Raw genomic sequence first — 18674 nt, 5'->3', positions numbered from 1 at the left:
TTGTTTTTTAACGAAAAGAACGGACCAAACCTTGCTCTGAATAAGACTGTGTGTGCGTGTGTGTGTGTATGTGTGTTTGCATGTGTGTATGCGTGCGTGTGCGCGCGTGTGTGTGATGCTTCTGGGAGTAAAAACTCAAAGTGGAAAAACTACCTAAAAAAGGCAAAGTGGTGTAAAAACTGATGTAATGCGACATGTAAGTTTGTTCCAGGTTCCTCCATGCATCAGTAAAAATCAAATCTACATTACTGTTCCCCCTCGGTATAACACATGTATTATATCACTATAGTAGACAGATGGTTTGTGCTAAATTGGTTCTCTCTCTTTTCCTCTTTTCAAAAAGGGCATTAGTGTTGACATGTAAGAGAGGGGGGAAAAGGCAGATGCTTTCTACTTTGTAGTGTTTCCATGTCACTGAAGTAATTAGGAATGCACAGATCTCTGCTCTGTGGAATCATGTGTGTGTGTTTTGTTTCCAAGAGAGTGTTTTGTTTCTGTGTGTGTGTGTGTGTGTGTGTGTGTGTGTGCTGTGTGGACTCACAGCTGCGCCACTGTGTAGTCGGCGTGCCAGCCAAGCCAAGGCCAGCCAGAGCTGACTGGGACGGGTGAGAGGGTGAGTCTGGCACACTCGCGTCACGCCACTCCCCTGCTATATGCGTATCTGATGGAAAAACACGCTGAGCTGCCAGGAGAGATGAACCTGCCTGTGTCAGCTGTTCAAGGACAAAACAGGAAATCATTTACATTTTGGACTGTTAATAAACCCCATGCAAGTTTTCGGCATCCTTACAAAAAAAAAAAAAATAGACATCCATCCATCTCCATTTCAAAACAATAATATCTATATGCTGTGCTTGAAATACCAACAACATACATGTAGTTCCATTACTATGGCTATAAATATGTTGGAAAATTCAATTTAAGCACAATTAATGACTGACCCAGTGGAAATCTGGCCTGTTTAAACAGGTTCGGCAGCCTGCTCTGGAAAAGACAACATATGTCAACATGAGGAAGTGGAAGGCATCCTACATGCATGCCATCTGCGCAAGAAGCTGCTTTGTTGCAGTCCATCATACAGAAGAATCTCACACACATACATGTAAACAGAGTTCCCCACCCACTCCTGAACAATCAACTCAGTCAAATCTTTAGAGATAGATGTGGAAAATCTGCAAATCTTACAGTGTCTATTGGTGAGAAATCTTCCCAGCCCACCTTTTATGCTTCTGTAGCTGACCTTTGACCTCTCTGTGGATAAGGTTGGGGGGGGGGCAGAGGATGTTCCTTCATGCATCAATAAAGAATCATTCTAATTCTTCTTCCTTGTGTGTTAACATTGTGGAGTGTGTTCTCCGTCTGTATGCTCCTGTATGGGGTGTGTAAGTTCCCTCTGCTGTGTTCACTCACACTCTGCAGACTCTTCATACATGTTTTTGCCCCGAGCTGTCGTGGCGCTCTGTTCGGTGTTGTGTTGTCAGTTCACATCTCTTTATGACCCACTGCACCAATTTTCTGCTCTGCAAATATTGGATTGTCAGCTCATTTGAGCACTGTTTTTGTTTGTACTGTATTTGTGTGTTTTTTTTAGTATTTAATTTTAAAGGACGTCATCAATGTGTAAAGAATTTATGACAGCAAAGACTGCTAAACCACAAAGGTGTCAGTGACTCACTATTCTGCAATGTGAGGGACTATTTCAAAGGTTGAAAATGTGAAGTTATTCTGCTGAAATGAGATTATTGACAGTAAAATTTAAATGTCACTGAAGTCACTCACTTATTTCCCACATCAATGAGGAGTTGATCAGCACCAATGCAAGGAATGCAAACACACCTGTCAATGCAAGGGGCGGACTCAGAGGAGGGCTAGGTGTGCTGTCAGTGGTTTTTACCTGGCATTAGGCCTCACACACTCACAGAGAATCACTGAGGGAGAGGATGGGCCTGAGGAGAGTCTCTTTAACTGAAAGGAGCTGTGAGTATTGAGAGAATGGGAAGGAAAAGTTGGTGAGAAGAGGAAAAAGGAAAACATTCAGAGCAGCCATGACATGGAGGAGCCCACTGGCCGTGGTCAGGGATGCTCTGAGAGGTCAGAGGGCGAGAGAGAAGGACCTTCGCAACTTGGTGTCCAATCTGCCTTATGAGGGGCTGGAGAAGGCGAAGCAACCCAACCGCTACCTTCCCGACAATGCCATCAAGACCACCAAATACACCCTCCTCCTCTTCATTCCCATGAACCTCTTTGAGCAGTTTCACCGCCTGGCCAACATCTATTTTGTAGGCCTGGCTATTCTGAACTTTGTCCCCATGGTGAATGCCTTCCAGCCTGAGGTAGCTCTGATCCCCATCTGTGTCATCATGTCTCTGACGGCCATGAAGGACGCCTGGGAGGACTTCAGGAGGTACCAGTCGGACAGGAAGCTTAACAACACCCCGTGCTTCATCTACAGCAGGTAAACGACAAAGACAATCATGCCCAGAATACAGTGTGTTTCCACATGCATGATGTGGCAGGCGGAAGCACTCGTGGTGCATTAGCGGCACCTCCACATCTGTGTTTGTGATTCTTATCATCCGGCGTGTTGATGTCTGTGTAGAGTGTGTAGATCTCTGCGATTGTGTGTGTTTTACCTCCTCTGCGTTTCAGCACCCCGTGGGAATTTTTGACTTAGAAATAGAAAATGTGTGGGAGATTATTCCTCTTTTGAAGAGCTGCACAACAATATCTCTCACCATCACACTGTGCACATGTGATGAAATCCTCATCTGGGTGTTGCATCAGCAAAGACAGTAAGGTTAGCGGTTATCTATTTTTGAATTACTGGTGAAAAATGAATAATTCACAAAGGAGGATAAACACTGTCATTTTCAACCCTTTCACTGCTGGGATTTTGGAGTAGAGTGGGAGGAGGGGATGTAAGACTGGAGACACCTCTGATGATGAAGCCTTATCATTAACCAGCAGCTGCTTGCTTTCAAAGTTCCCAACAAGGGTCAGCTGGGATGTTGGGAAATGCAGCCTCAGCTTGGGGAAAAGCCTGCATCATGTGTGTGTGTGTGTGTGTTTATGTGTGAGTATGTGTGTGTCTGTGTTTGTGTGTGTCTGTGCGTGTGTGTGCGTGTGTGTGTGTGTGTGTGTGTGTGGTGATAGGGTCCAGGTGGCCTGAAGTGCAGACTCCAGACGCAGCAATTCGGACACTTCAGAGAACACGCCAGTCCCTCTGGGCCTGTTAGCGGACACTAGTCGTCTCTGCCTCACGCAATCAGATAAACAGCAGTTGAGTCATGGTGAGCGGGCTCTCGTGGTATCGCTGGGTGGGGGTGCTAAAGCTTCGTTTTCGGCTTGTGTAAAGATTAGAACAAAATCGATTGGGTGGGATTCCTTTGAAGTATACAAATGTTTTCGGAAGAAACTCAAGAATAAATTTTAGGCCTCCACACACTCTTTCGCACCTCTTTCTCTCTATCTAGGTGAAGTTTATCCATCTGACAGCACAAGGAAACCAATTTAAACACAAATGAAGACAGAGTGCCGTTCAATCTGCCACTTGCAGTTCATGTAAAAGCTCACATGGAAGGCAGTCAGATGAGAGGGATTTAACTTTAATTCATCAGACCTTCGCAGATGCACGCCTGTAATTCCCATCACCTTGTTTTCACAGAGGTGTGAAGTGTGTGTTTGAGCATGCCTTATCTTCAGGGTCATCCTATCTATCTCCTCTCAATCTCAAACTCTTGTCAATCCACCTGAGCTCAAACGCACCGAACACAAAACACACCAGCTGTTAATCATTCGGTGTGAACACCAAGTCGTGTTATTGTGTTGTTGAACATGTTGAGTTTTATCGTCTGCCCCCTTCACAGCGTTAAATCCAGTCACCACATGTCGCACGCTGCCCCTGTCTGTTATTTTATCTACACCATGTATGAATGTGACTCACATCACACATATTATCAAACCACTTTATTAATGTAATGTGTCACTTTATCTTTGAAGAATTGTTTTCTCTGCAAAATACTACACATTCTTAGCTTTTATCACAAAGGCACATCAGGAAGCCAAGTGCGATACAAATGTCTTTTTATCACTTTAAAGATCAGCTGTGTTCAACTTAGAGGAAATAATGATTCAATGGCAGAATTTGATGATGAGAGGCATTGGGTTTTTTTCTGAAATCCCTCTCATCTGATTGCATTCCATGTGAGCCTTTACATGATTCACTTTCATGATTAGTACAAGCTTGACACCTCTCTCATACCTATCCAGCAGCCAGTTAGCTTAGCAAAAAGGCTAGACACAGGGGAAACAGGGAGCCTGGCTCTGCCAAATGGTAAGCCAAAGCCCATTAACTAACACTAATGTCCTGTTTCTGTGCAAACTTGCACAAAAACCAGTGTGAAAAAGACAATTCACAATTTTACTGATATTGACTATTTCTTGGCTTTGAGCAGAACCAAGTAACCACAGCCAAGACATAGTCTGGCTCATTAAGCTCTTTTAAATGTTGAATTGTCATTTTTACACTTCAGTTTTTGAACAGATTAATATTGATTAATATTAATTAATACTACGTGTTAGAGTGAGCTTTAGAGGAGCTGGCAGGTGGATTTTGTCACCACTGGACAGCCAGGCTAGCTGTTTCTCTCTGTTTTCAGTCTTTGTGCTAAGCTAAGCTAACTAGCTCTTGGCCATACTGTAGTGATATGTAAGCGGTGTCAAGAAAACAAACAAGTGTGTTTCCTAGTGGTGTCAAATTATTCTTTTAAGGCAGTTTAGGATGACATCAATTCATATGGCTGACTGAAAAAACAGAAAATGCACATGCTGTAAAACTTCCCTGACATGAGAGAGAATACTTGAGTACTTGTGCAACGTGGTAAGCATAATCTAAACACAACACACTAACAATACATTTCTCCCTCCGTGGCTTTGTTTGGGTGAGGTGTGGTGTTCTGCGGCCACCTTCCAATCAGGTCCTACATGCAGGGCAGCATACCTGCAGCTCTCTGTCACTGGTGGCTGGCCAGCTTGACATACAGGTTCAAAGCAAAGAGCCTGTGGCTTTCTGGGAACAACCTTAGTTCACGATGTTGATTGTAGTGCGTCTTCCTCTAAATGTTAGTTTGTACGCATATCTGGGCTGCCGTCCAAAAACAACAGCACTGATTTTTTTCATTTGCTTGTTTTGTTTATTCCACAACTTGAGCTGGTGCTGTCGTTTTTCTTTTGTCTTTTTTATTTGACAAAATACGCCCATGATATGATGAATATTGCAGATTATAAATGTGACAAAGACCAGCCACACAGGGACTTGTGTCTTTTGTATGTTGTCTGTAATGACTGTTGCATCATCTGTGATTTCAGGAAAGAGAAACAGTTCATGGAGCGGCGTTGGAAGGATGTGCGAGTGGGGGATTTTGTGAAGGTGGTTTGCAATGAGATCGTCCCTGCAGACCTCCTGCTCCTGCACACGTCGGACCCCAACTGCGTTTGTCACATAGAGACGGCCAACCTGGACGGAGAGACCAACCTGAAGCAAAGGAGGGTGGTGCCTGGCCTCTGCATCTCGGTGAGGAAGATTTACTTCATCTTTTTCCTTCACAGTCCTCTATCCTCATTCTCTCTGAACTGCCTCACCTTCTTGTGACTGACATTTAACATACTTCACCAGAACAGCTGTGATGTGCACTAACTATACTTATGGTAACTGCAGATCATCACAATATGTCAAAGTCAGCATTGACAGACCTGTTGGTTTACATACCTTAAATGAATATTTTTGGACCACAGTTCTTTGCTGCATTAAATAACCATTATGTCAGTCTCAAAGTTCAGGTTCAGTCACATTTGAAAAGTTTCCATTCATCCTGTAGTGACTTTATGCATCCTCTAATTTTCGCAGGATCCTGAATTTGAACCGGAAAGCTTCAAAGGCATCGTAGTGTGTGAAAAGCCCAACAACAATCTGAATCATTTCAAGTGTTATGTGTGAGTACCAAATACACAGATCACATGGATTCCCCAAACAGTTTCTTTGAGCCTTTCAGAGCAGCCGAGCAAAACTAATTCCGACCCACTCGCTGCACTTTCTGATGCTACCAGAGGCATTATTGGGGCTGTAATAGACTATAATCGATTTCCTCAGGCACCACAGGTCTTACAGATGGTCTACCCGTGCTGTCCAGGTATGGCTGTAAAGCAGGAGAATTGCTAATGGGGTGTATATAAGAAGTAATGAATATCTAACAAGATCTGACAGTACAAAGGGGGTTTCTCACTTTCTCCTGCTGCAGAGAGAAACCTGATAAGGAGAAGGTGGGCGCTGGAATTGAGAGTCTGCTGCTTCGAGGCTGCACTGTGAGAAACACGGACCATGCAGTTGGCTTTGTGGTGTATGCAGGTATATTCTCCGTATGTCTCAGCTGCTTTGCTGCTATAACCTTGTGCTCATAGTGTTTTTGTTCAGGGCCATAGCCTAGACTTTAGAAATACTGAGGTCACGAATCCAAATTTTCCCACCACAATTACAGCCACCCACCGAAGAAATCTTTGACTCACCACAACCAAAATATGTAAAAAAAAAAAAAAAACAAACAATAATTTATGAAGTATTTTTGCACATTTAGTCATTTAAATTGGCCCAGATGTGGAAGTAGCATCTTACAATCATGCTTTATATGGGCCAGATTCAGGCCATGCCACTGGGTATATACTGGGCCAGAAGAAAACAAACATGTGGCCCAAATATGGGCTGGATTTATTTTGCTATCTGGGTACAGTGATGCACCATCTGGAAATCATGTCACATGCTGAGAAGTTTCATGAGATAAGTGAAAACTTTGACCTGCTGGAGTTACTAGAGGACAAAGTCATAGGATCACTAAAGTCACAAACATTTATCTGTGAATGAACTGAATTTCACCTGAGATGTTTCAGTTTAGACAAAGTAGAGGACCAACCAAACAATCAACAAACCGACATGCAGATGTGTATATGTGTGTGTATGTTGCTAGCATGGCTAAAAATAACAGCATCAATCTTAAACATGTGTCATCGTCATAAACCCCCAACTTTGCTGAAATACTACAGAAGACATGTCTTCAGTTCCCCGTTTATTGACCTTACATTAACTGACCCATAATGAGCATGTTTTAAGATACAAGAATCAATTTCCCTGGGTGTTCACTGTCTGTATGAAATGCCTGCTGGTAACTGAATCAAAATCATCACCGAACTTCTGATCCCTCCTTTAAGGCCACGAAACCAAGTCCATGCTCAACAACAACGGGCCGAGGTACAAGCGCAGCAAACTAGAGCGGAAGCTGAACACTGACGTCTTCTTCTGCGTCATCCTCCTCATTGTCATGTGTCTCATCGGAGCAGTAGGTCAGTGATGAATTGCATAACTTAACCACACTACACAGAATGGTTCATAATTAATACCTTTACATTTATGAGGAGATGTTTAATCTTCAATAAAAAAAACAAAAACTCAGTCACCTTGGCCACAGGCCCAAACACATACCAGGAGAGGAGGGAGGAGACAGAGTAAGGTGTGGTGCCAAAAATAGCTTCCATCCCTGCACGTCGGTCGGTGTGATTAATCCCCCTGTCCTCGCACATGCAGGTCACTTTTTACGGCTGCAGGCGCTGCCCAGTGTGCCCCCTTACCTGGTCCCCGACAGCACCGGTCACCTGGACAGTCCTGGTCTGTCTGGTGTCTACATGTTCTTCACCATGATCATCCTGCTGCAGGTAGAGGAGTCTGGCTGTGTGTGTGTGTGTGTGTGTCTGTGTGTGTGTGTGTGTGTGTGTGTGTGTGTGTGTGTGTGTGTGTGTGTGAGAGAGAGAGAGAGAGACATCAGGACTCTTGGGAGTGTGTTTTTATTCATTTGACAATCATTAAATTACTCCTCTCTCTTTTACTTTTTACTTTTCTCTTCTTCCACTCTCTCCACCGTCCTCATTCTCTTCTTTATTAATCATATCTTTCAATCTCCTCTCCTTCCTCTTTCCTCCTGTCTTTCTTCCTTTCATCTTTCCATTTTTTTCTTTTACATGTGTTGTATCCTCTCCTCTCCTCTCATCTCCTCTCCTCTCCTCTCCTCTCCAGGTCCTGATTCCTATCTCCCTGTACGTGTCTATTGAGTTGGTGAAGATCGCTCAGATCTTCTTCATCACTAATGACATCGATCTGTACAATGAGGAGACAGACAGCCGCATGCAGTGTAAGGCCCTGAACATCACAGAGGACCTGGGGCAGATTGAATACATCTTCTCAGACAAGACTGGCACCCTCACAGAGAATAAGATGGTGTTTCGGCGATGCTCCATCATGGGCACCGAGTACCCACACAAAGAAAACGGTAAACCTTCACACTGAGATGTTTTATTTACCCAAAATGAGCAGCTGATGCACATTTCACTGCTTTTTATATGGGCCTCTATGGATTTATATATATATATATATATATATATAAATCCATATATATATATATATATACTCATGAAAGTAGGACAATTGGTTTTCAGCCAGCTCCAGTAGCAGTAGGTACTAGTAGTAATTATGTGAACCTATCACAGTGATTGAGCATTCATGGTCCCTCGTAACACAATCCCAGAAGTCACCAGAGAGTGAATTACTTACTTTTGGCTGTATCTTGTGTTGTGCCCTGATCAGAGGCATCAATTTTGTGTTGCCTAGCTACAATCTGATTTGGTATACTGTCTAATTGTGTTACTGATCTATTTACCCACGAGTTGAACTCCCTTTTATATGACTCTTCCCAAGGTTCATTTATTTTGTCTCACTAAGGGTTTTTCAGGATTCTTTCCTTACACCTGGGTAAGGCTTCCTAATCTGGGTCTTTAAAGTCCTTTGACACTGTAGTTTTGGTTAAGGGCCCTACGATTCATCATGACGTGATATATAGGACATACTGTATATATTGCCCATTGTATGTATCAACATGTTTTTGGGGATTTTTGCAGCCATCCGCCTAGCTGTCCTTCATGAACCAGACTCAGAGGAGGAGGTTATCTTCAACCAGCGGCCACGACCCCCACAGACTGGATGGTCCTTGGATTCTGAGGACACCATCCCTGAAGACATGCAACATCACCATGGCAGCCGGCGCAAGAGCAAGGTCCCAGGAAATGCCCAGAGCGATGTGGCCTTCAGTAGTCCACTGGTAAGATGATCGCTCAGTCAGAAGGAAAAGGCAGATATTTTATTCAGAGTGGGGTGTGGTTATGGCTTTTATTGTCTTAATATTAAACGGCAGTCAATGAAGGGACACTGGAAGCAACCACGGGCAAAATGGTTAACACCATCTCACTTGATAGCTCATGAGGGTGGAAACAAGACAAGTTGCTAGAGAATCACAAAGATGACATTATTTTAATAATAATAAAAAAAAACACTAATTAGTTGGAAGTTTGTATCATTGTTGTATGAGTGGACTAAACCCAGTTATCAGTTATCTTGGCTGTAGCTGCTCCAAGCTGAGCATCAGCCACACTTAGTATTGGCTCTGATTCTTTCTTTCAAACTGTCTCTCAGTTCTTGAGTAACTAGCAGCAATCATATATGCATTAACTCTGAAATTAACCAATCAAACTATTAACCCTTGACTGGATTCAAAATAAGAGGCCCTTCCTTAAACATATTCCATGTCTGAGTCCACACTTAGAGGACTTTAAGCTGCCATTTGTTTACCTGAGTCTCATCCTTCCTTGTGTCAAAAGGCCTCATGGTCCCAGTCCCCGCTGCAGATGGCTGAGCTGCTAGGTGTCAGTGATGAGCACATCCATTTTGGCTCAAAGTTGCCCCTGTGTCTGTGACGGGACATATGGTCATGCTGGGCACCATTTGGCACAGACCACTGATTTCAAATAAACTGTAAACGTGCACTATAGATTAGTCATTGTCGTCTTGGTATACAGTACAGTAGCTCTGGGTCTATTTTTGTCCTCAGGGCAAAGAGCAGAGTCCTGGAGAAACAGGCTGAGACAGAAAAAGGCTGCGAGGCAGCACAGTGCCCATCTTTAGCTTTCCTCACGCTGCGTCTCTAACAGAGCAGAGTGTTTGTATGAATGAAAACTTCCTGTAATCTTTCCTTGTACATGCACAAACAAAACTGGAGGAAAAGGTTAAAAGGTAAAAAACTATTTCCTGCCCTGCCTCATCAAATCAGTGAAAGCTGAGCGTAAGCAAGAATCAGTTTATCAACACGAGCTTTTAATTACCAAACTGATTAACTTCTACTCCAACAGGAAACTGAGGTGATTCCAGACAGGAAGCTGCTTCAGCAGATTAGCAGAGCAGAGAGCAGCAGTGGCGGCAGCCGGCAGATAGATCCCTACCTGGACTTTTTTCTAGCCCTCGCCATTTGCAACACTGTGATGGTTTCCATGGCAACAGCTCAGAGACAGAGGGTGAGCGCTCCGTTTACTGCAACTGTGGATGGGATGTAGAGATGAAGGGCACAGTCAGGAGAGAAAAGATGGACGAAGAATTTGTTCTTGTGAAACTCCCAGTATGCAAACTTATAAAACAATGGAAAACTTTGCATTTAAAAAAATCATTGTGGAGAATCTATTAACTGTTTTACTCATTATTTTATGATGTCTTTAGATCTAGAAACCCACTGTCCAGCAATGTGGCTGCAGTACCGCAGTGAAATCTCCGTATAATTTAATCAGTAGCACACACAACAATAAAGTTTAAATTCTTTTTATTAACCTCAAAGATTTAGTTTAATTTTGACAGTTTTCTTAAATCATGTAGCTTAAAGTTTCCTCCTCTTTCACCAGTGGTCTGTACTAATTTTCTTTCATCTTTAAAGCCCCAGTTGTAAAGGTTCTGAGACTTCACTAAATTAGCCCCATAGTAAAGGGAGATTTGCAGGGGCGATCAGGGTAGCCTTTATTAATTTGAGCACTGGCTGCTCCTGACTGTGCTGTTCGGAGCTCTGGCAGATGGGAGAAATCTGTGTGTTTTTCCCTTGAGTTTGTAATTAAAGGTAAAAGCACAAAAAGAAATAGAGTGGAAATGTATGACAAAGTTGTTTTTGAGAGGTTTTGTGTGTGTGACCATGTGTGTGTATAGGCAAAATGTCTATATAAATTCATATATGACATACAAATTCCTGTTTCAGGTGAGCTGGTTTTCACGCTCCCGCCAGACAAATAGCCCACTGGATGCTATGTCCAACCTGGTGAAAAAGGCCGGCTCTTTTCGCCATCTTTTCACCTCCTGGCAGCACAAACCAAACCGAAATCGCACCATCTCAGAGGACTCAGTTATAGAGGAGGACCACTTTAATCCTCCTGTTAAAGTGGGGGGGACTGGAGACACCGATGGGCTCCAAACACACCAAACACACCATGCTTCATCCCAGTGCAACAAGCCTGCAGCGACCTCAGATAATCTGAGCTATGAGGCAGAGAGTCCAGACGAGGCTGCCTTGGTATACGCAGCGAAGGCATATGGCTTCACTCTGCTGGCCCGCACCCCTGACAGTGTGACGGTGAGGCTCCCATCTGGGAATGACCTGGTGTTTGAGGTGCTGGACACCTTAGCCTTTGACTCCAATAGGAAGAGAATGTCTGTTTTGGTGCGACACCCAATCACCAGAGAGTATGTGCTGTACACTAAAGGTGCAGACTATGCCATCATGGAGCTACTTGGTACACCATACGCAGGTATGTGCAGGTGAAAGTAAATTCACACACATTTATCAAAATTATTTACAAGTCAATACAGAGACACCCTGGGTCACTTCATAATTCACAGTGAAACTATCTGTGTCATATTATCTCCAGAGCACCGCAGTGGGAGTCAGAAGAATATAGCAGCAGATACTCAGCATCACCTTGACTGCTATGCTAAAGAGGGGCTACGTACACTTTGCTTTACAAAGAAGGTGCATAATCATATATATAATTATTTATCAGCATCATTTTCTTAAACAACAAGCGCTCTGTTTAGTCCTTTCTCTGCATGTGCTGCAGGTTGTGAGTGACAAAGCGTATGAAAGCTGGTCAGTGAACAGACAGAGAGCTCTGGCTACTATAGACAACAGAGAGGAGCTCATCATGGACACTGCTGTGCAGCTGGAGACAAATCTCTCCCTGCTAGGTACTATACATCAGCCCAACACACACATACAACATCGTATATCTGTGTGATAAGCTTGGTGTGTGACTTTGGATATATGTCCTCCTGCAGGGGCGACGGGCATCGAGGACCGTCTCCAGGAGAGCGTCCCAGACACCATCCTAGCACTGCGGGAGGCAGGGATCCAGGTGTGGGTGCTGACTGGTGACAAGCCGGAGACAGCTGTCAACATCGGCTATGCCTGCAGGCTACTGGAAGAAGAAGACCTGGTGATTAACATGAGCTGCAAAAACAAGGTGAGGAGGCCGCTGTCGGCCTCACTGAAGGTTGCCTGGTTGATTCAGAGCTGCTTATCCCAACTGCTTGATGTGAAGTGATAAATGTTAGTGCGACTCTGCATGATACATGTCTCACAATTAGACTACAGTTAGAAATGATTTAAATGAATCAAACATGAAATAAGAATTGTAATGCTAAACTTGTATTTATTGGAGATTTTGTCACTTTCAGCTTTACAACAAAGAGTAAATGCAGTTTTCAGTAGTATTCAGTGTGGCTGCTACTAATGATTATTTTCATTATTAAGTCATTAATCAATTCGTTGTTTGGTCTGTAAAACATCAGAAAATAGTGAAAAATGAAAAGAGACTCAAAGTAGTCATAAATTCCCTTAACTTGATAAATTAACCCTAACCCTAACCCAACACAAACTCCAACTGAACATTGGGCAACACATTAAGGTAAGATGTAATTTGTATGTCACATATTCCATACTGCTTGTTTAGAGGGCAGCATTTTGAGTGGTTATTCAGGACAAGTCATGTGTTTTCCAAGCAGTAAGTTCAAAAGGGTTTAATTCGGAGCTTTGTCTCCCTTCAGTTCAAGTGGCCAGATCTTTTTGACCACTTTTACATTTTAACTAAAGGTCAGACCCTCACATTTCAATCTGAGAAAGATAAGGTGTCAGGTGTGGGCCCTGCTTCTCTGAGGTCATTAAGGATGTGGTCGCACAGGAACACGGCCTTCATAACAACCTGACCATGTCTAATCATCCCAGGCCTCAAATTGGAAATTACCCGTCGGCTCTAACGGATACATGGGGAGATTTCTGGAACAAAGGGGCTGCTGCGCTCTTCTCAGACGGGACTAGTCATTGATGATGAATGGAGTGAGCTACCCTCAACACAATATCTAATGCTTTCATATCTAATTACCAGTCTAATATTCAACCCTCGGAGGAAATACCCCTTCTCTCATGATCCAGAGTGTAAGCATGTTGGTAATGAACTGTTTTTACCACTGTAACTCGACGACCACCTGAGGGATGCACTCCCACGATCATCACCCTACCACACCTAATGAAATTTAGCCAGCATTGGCTAAGAGGTAGGAGTTATTTACAGACAACAGTGATGAGACTGATGGGACCAGAGCCTGGCAACTGCTTATAGAAATATCAGACATCATGAACATGACTCAACAGCAGAGTAATATCTTTTACCACTATAATCTGCAGAGGAATAGTCTTTAAATTTATTTCTATTTATTTACTGAGCATTTGCCTTTTTTTGATCACGAGGTGTAACATCCAAGTCATGACCTAAATACTGTATGTCCTCTTTCACTTTGTGTTTTACTTTGGTAACCACTGACTACCTTGTGTGCAATTCAATCAAACTTGGCCTACAGTGAACAGTCATTTTCATGATGAATTTATCAATGATTAATTGATTAATGACCAACAGTCCAAAGGTTACTCAGTTCCCTGTCACATAAGACCAAGAAAAGCAGTAAATCTTCATATTTAAGAAGCTGCCACCAGCTGTAGATGTTTTGCATTTTTGCTTGAGAAATAACCCGATCAATTGTTTACCAAAATTCTTGCCAAATAATTTTCTACAAGCAGATGTTGTTTTCCAGATCGTTTGTACATCCATCCTGGACTGCACTCTGGAGGAGGTGAGGAGGTACAGCAAAGACCCTCGTAATGTGGATACAACCCCAGACATCTCTCTGGTGATCGACGGACGCACCCTGACCATGGCTCTGTCGTCAGACCTGCAGAACCGCTTCATGGACCTGGCGAAGTGCTGCCGCTCTGTGCTCTGCTGTAGAGTCACACCCCTACAGAAGAGCAGAGTGGTGAAGGTGGTCCGGGAGAAACTCAAGGTCATGACCCTCGCTGTTGGTAAGAAATTAATGTTGGGCTATTCACATAATTCAATCTGTCTCCTGTACAAAACACAGTGAAAAGAAAGAAGCTTCATAAATACACAAAGGTGTTTTTACAAGGTTTTACAGTAAATGTTACTCACGTATCAGTTTAAGATTATAGAGGGCCCCGAGAGGCTGTGGTGGGTCTTTTTTTTTTTTACATTACTTTTTTTGCATCATGTCAGTCTAAGGCCTCTTGTGTACTGCTGGGTGAGATATTGTAATTTCTTGGATACGATGTACTTTTTCTGCCAGTTCTGAGTCATGTTTCTATATCTTTAGAAACCGAAAAAAGTACAGGTTATTTTATGTAGAATATGTTATAAGTGCGTTTTGAAATAATGAATGTATTGATCTCACAAAATCAGTGGGTTTTAATTAATTTCCTTTTTTTTTTAATTGTTGTTAAACTGATATTCACTCTGTGGTTTTCAGGTGATGGTGCAAATGATGTCAACATGATCCAAGCAGCTGATATCGGCATTGGGATATCCGGGCAGGAGGGCATGCAGGTCTGAGGTCTTTAGCTTTAGAAAATGTTCTTCTACTACTCTTACCGTCTAAGACGTATGATGACTCGTCTCTGTCTTCTGCAGGCGGTCATGGCGAGTGATTTCGCCATATCTCGCTTCAAACACCTGAAAAAACTTCTGCTGGTTCATGGACACTGGTGCCACACGCGACTAGCCAACATGATCATTTACTTCTTCTATAAGAATGTGGTGAGTCTTGTAGCTACGTTAGAGCGTCATCCATCTGATTGAACATATTGCCTTGTTCATCATCTAACCACGTACAGTTTTAATGTGTTTCTCAGGCCTATGTGAACCTGCTGTTCTGGTATCAGTTCCTCTGCGGCTTCTCCGGCACCGCCATGATCGACTACTGGCTGATGATTTTCTTCAACCTGTTCTTCACCTCTGCACCGCCCATCATGTTTGGGATAATGGACAAAGACGTTTCTGCAGAGGTTCTGCTGGGTGTTCCTGAACTGTACAGAACTGGACAGGGTGCAGGGGTCAGTGACATTCCCAAATTATAGCTGTTGCATGTCCCCGGCATTACGGTCTTGATGTTTTGTACTTAAGTGTGTGTTATTTTAGGAATACAAGATTTCAACTTTCTGGGTTTCCATGCTCGATGCCTTCTACCAGAGTCTGGTGTGCTTCTTTATTCCTTACTTGGTAAGAGAAACATTTAAACTCTCTGTCTTTGATTACACATGGTTGAATGATGCATCTGTCATGGTGCATCCTCTGCGTTATTTTACTCTGAGTTATCTGCTTTCTGCCTAAAATTTGACAACATGTGTTTTTCTCCCTCAGGCTTACCAGGATTCAGACATTGATGTTTTTACCTTTGGAACTCCTTTAAACACAATTTCTCTATTTACCATCCTGCTGCATCTGTCAATAGAGATCAAAGCCTGGGTGAGTGCTGAACTGATGGATATCTATTTCCAGATATAATCACACTACACCTCCAGTGAGCCAAAACTCTTTCATTAAATAGTTTCAGTCAGTATGCATTTGAAGGCTAATATATTGCAAAGTCCTTGTATAGCATCTGGAAACTGGCACTGCATTAAATTATTCACCCGTTTTTTAAATATATTCAACAAACACAGAGAAATGACAGATTTCTTTGACTGATGGGATTGTTACTGATGTATCTGTCTTATTGCTGCTTTATGCATTTGTCTCATAGACGGTGGTTCATTGGGTAGTCATGCTGGGCAGTGTGGCGTTGTACTTCATCGTGACGTTGGCCTACAGCGCCACTTGCATCACCTGCAACCCCCCATCCAACCCGTACTGGATCCTCCAGAGCCAGATGGCCGACCCCATGTTCTACCTTATCTGCATCATCACCACTGTGGTGGCTCTGCTGCCCAGGTACGATCAGTGTTATCCTCCCTGTGTCTGTCGCTCTGGAGTCCCGCAGGTGTGACTCAGACATGCTCTTGTCACTGTTACAGAGTAGCTTTTATTCAAATGTACCTTTATGTAGTTTTTCGAGTACTTTCTAATATTAGTAATTCTACTTGACGACTTTTTCCTGGATGACTCTTTTTACTTTCAATTTTTTAAACAAACATTCCCAGACATCTCTGACGCACATATGAGCAGCAAAATATGGCCTTACAGTACCTCCTATTTTTCTTATTTTCTCTTCACCTTTATCTCCTGTTACATATACAAACAATTTTTTTTTTTTTAAAGGATAAAACTGGAAAAACCTGTGAATAATTCTGACACTAACATATAACATGGTGGAGGACATTTTGTCTTTTTGTAATAGATAGCAACAGTTAAGATACGGACAGTTAACACAGGGGGAGAGTTAGGTGAAATACAATAAACGTGGTTGCTATGTGTATGTATTGTTTAAATTGTAACCATTAGGCTGCCAGGGGACCACATACAGCTGGGTTTTTAATTCACAGTCAAGACACAGTATTTAACTGAAATGGGCTCCGACCTTGTTTTTGTTCAGAGAAAGAAGTTTATGAGAAAACTCTCTGATAGAAAGAACACGGTCATCACCAGATGCTGCAATGGCCCTTTTAAGTTGACCGTATGTAATTAGGACTGAAACTAACAATTATTTTTCATAATCATTTTTTTTGTCCAGGTCGTAAAATGTCAGAAAATAATGAAAAATGGCCACCACATGGTTTCCTAAAGCCCAAGGTGCTCACTTCATAAGTCTTAATTTGTCTCTTCAATAGTCCAAAAGATTTTAACCATTTAGGCCTCTAATCATCCTTCAACTATAACAACTGAAAATATATCTTTACATCCAGGTGATAATGATGAGGGATCACAAATAGAAGGATTTTTATAGGACACAAGTGAAAAAGGTTCAGAGGCACATTCCACATAATCGTAATTATGTTATTTGTGTATTATTTTGGAGTATGCATTTGACTCGTGCAGATAATTAACTGCTATGAAATTGTGTGGTTGTTATAGTGCATAGACAGTCGAGGCTGATTTGTAATTAAATAATGTTAATTGTGAAGGTCAAGAACGACTGCACCACAGCTCCGTCTTCCTCTCGCTTGCTGATGCGTCTGAAAGTGCTGATATTTAGAGGGAATGCTCTGATTTACATCAAAGGGCCGCATATTTTTCACTGGCCTACTTTCTCACCACCACACTCACTCCCCCAGGTACATGTTTCACGTGCTGAGGAACTCTATCGCCCCCTCCCCGCTCATGCAAGCCAGGCATCTGGACCGGCTGGACCCCTCCTCGAGGGACCAGTGGATCAAGGAGTGGAGGAGCTTCAGGGGCGGAGGGCATGTCAAACGCTCCAGGCTGTCTACCCCACCATCTCCCACCCTGGAGACCCCTGCGGACATTTATCCCCAGTCTCTCACCAGTCTCTGATATCATGGGGGATGAATTAACACTGAATGTCATCACTGAAAACGATCAGATGCCTGTACACACGTGAAACATAGATTTGTTGGCAACCTGACGGGCAAAAACAGAACTAAGATGATTATTTATTTAGAAAATTGTAAGTCCTCTGAACTGGCTCATAAGTGGATACATCCCAACGTAATGTCTCCTTTTCTGGGGGTGGGGGAGGTGGTCTTACATAAATGCAATCAGGGAGAAATACTCCTCGTCTCTGTCTTGTGACAAATCATCGATTAAGGTGATGAGTTCATTTTGTAATAAACTGCTTGACAAAAAGCATGTAGGCCCTCTCCTCCTTACGCTCATCATAACAAGCTGCCATAGCGAACACATAAGCCTGTTACTTTCCTGATGGGTTTTCAGAGCACGGTGGTAACCCAATTAGTCATGCCACCCACCCCTCCAAAAAGTGGCACTTTTCCAGAACAAAATGCTTAGCTGGTTTAATATATTCCTCTCACCTAGATACCCTAAACAGCCACAATGCATCCTGTCACCGAGGCAAACACGTGTGGTTCACAGACTTTCCATTGAATTTGCCTGTAAAGAAAAAATAATGTTTTTTAATAGGCTGGGCCTGTGACTAGTTTTGTGTATTTTTGTATAACTTTAAAATTTGCTGTGGAAATACATGTAAATACAATCAAATGTTGTTTCCTCTAAGTGTATTTGTGTGTGTCTATCTTTCTCTTATTTGAGATGCAACATCAAACAAGCAAAAAGGTAAATTCAGAAGAATCTGAAGAAAAGGTTTCTAAGCTACAAAGTCTGATGGTTTTTTTCATGGGAATGGAGTGTGCACAAGCCGAATCCACTTGTAAAAAGGGCTGAGTTATCATTGGCATACTTCATTATACAGTAGCAGCTCTGCTTATATAATGTTGCTGTGCCTCCAGTTAGATCAC

General features: G+C 42.7%; 1 protein-coding gene across 1 annotated transcript; it reads left to right on the top strand.

Annotated features, from left to right (window-relative positions):
• The first annotated feature begins 1916 nt into the window (after positions 1-1916).
• On the top strand, positions 1917-18417 carry atp10b (ATPase phospholipid transporting 10B). The gene is made up of 21 exons (XM_056383630.1): positions 1917-2455; positions 5368-5572; positions 5906-5991; positions 6297-6403; positions 7258-7389; positions 7631-7758; positions 8117-8369; positions 8995-9194; positions 10279-10440; positions 11163-11709; positions 11830-11930; positions 12019-12145; positions 12236-12420; positions 14045-14312; positions 14774-14850; positions 14935-15060; positions 15156-15356; positions 15442-15522; positions 15664-15768; positions 16046-16233; positions 17514-18417. The coding sequence occupies exons 1-21, from the start codon at positions 2046-2048 to the stop codon at positions 17731-17733; spliced, it is 3909 nt and encodes a 1302-aa protein (XP_056239605.1). The 5' UTR covers positions 1917-2045; the 3' UTR covers positions 17734-18417.
• The last annotated feature ends 257 nt before the right edge of the window (positions 18418-18674 follow it).

The sequence above is a fragment of the Seriola aureovittata genome, chromosome 8, assembly GCF_021018895.1.
Source record: "Seriola aureovittata isolate HTS-2021-v1 ecotype China chromosome 8, ASM2101889v1, whole genome shotgun sequence".
NCBI classification, from domain to species: domain Eukaryota; kingdom Metazoa; phylum Chordata; class Actinopteri; order Carangiformes; family Carangidae; genus Seriola; species Seriola aureovittata.
Note: the sequence above shows the minus strand (reverse complement) of the source record. Positions and strands in the feature narration are given on the sequence as shown.

Coding starts and splice junctions, on each gene's coding strand:
- atp10b (XM_056383630.1), top strand. CDS start 2,046: ATGACATGGAGGAGCCCACTGGCCGTGGTCAGGGATGCTCTGAGAGGT. Junction 12,146..12,235: donor GACAAATCTCTCCCTGCTAG/GTACTATACATC, acceptor GTCCTCCTGCAG/GGGCGACGGGCATCGAGGAC. Junction 14,851..14,934: donor CCGGGCAGGAGGGCATGCAG/GTCTGAGGTCTT, acceptor TGTCTTCTGCAG/GCGGTCATGGCGAGTGATTT.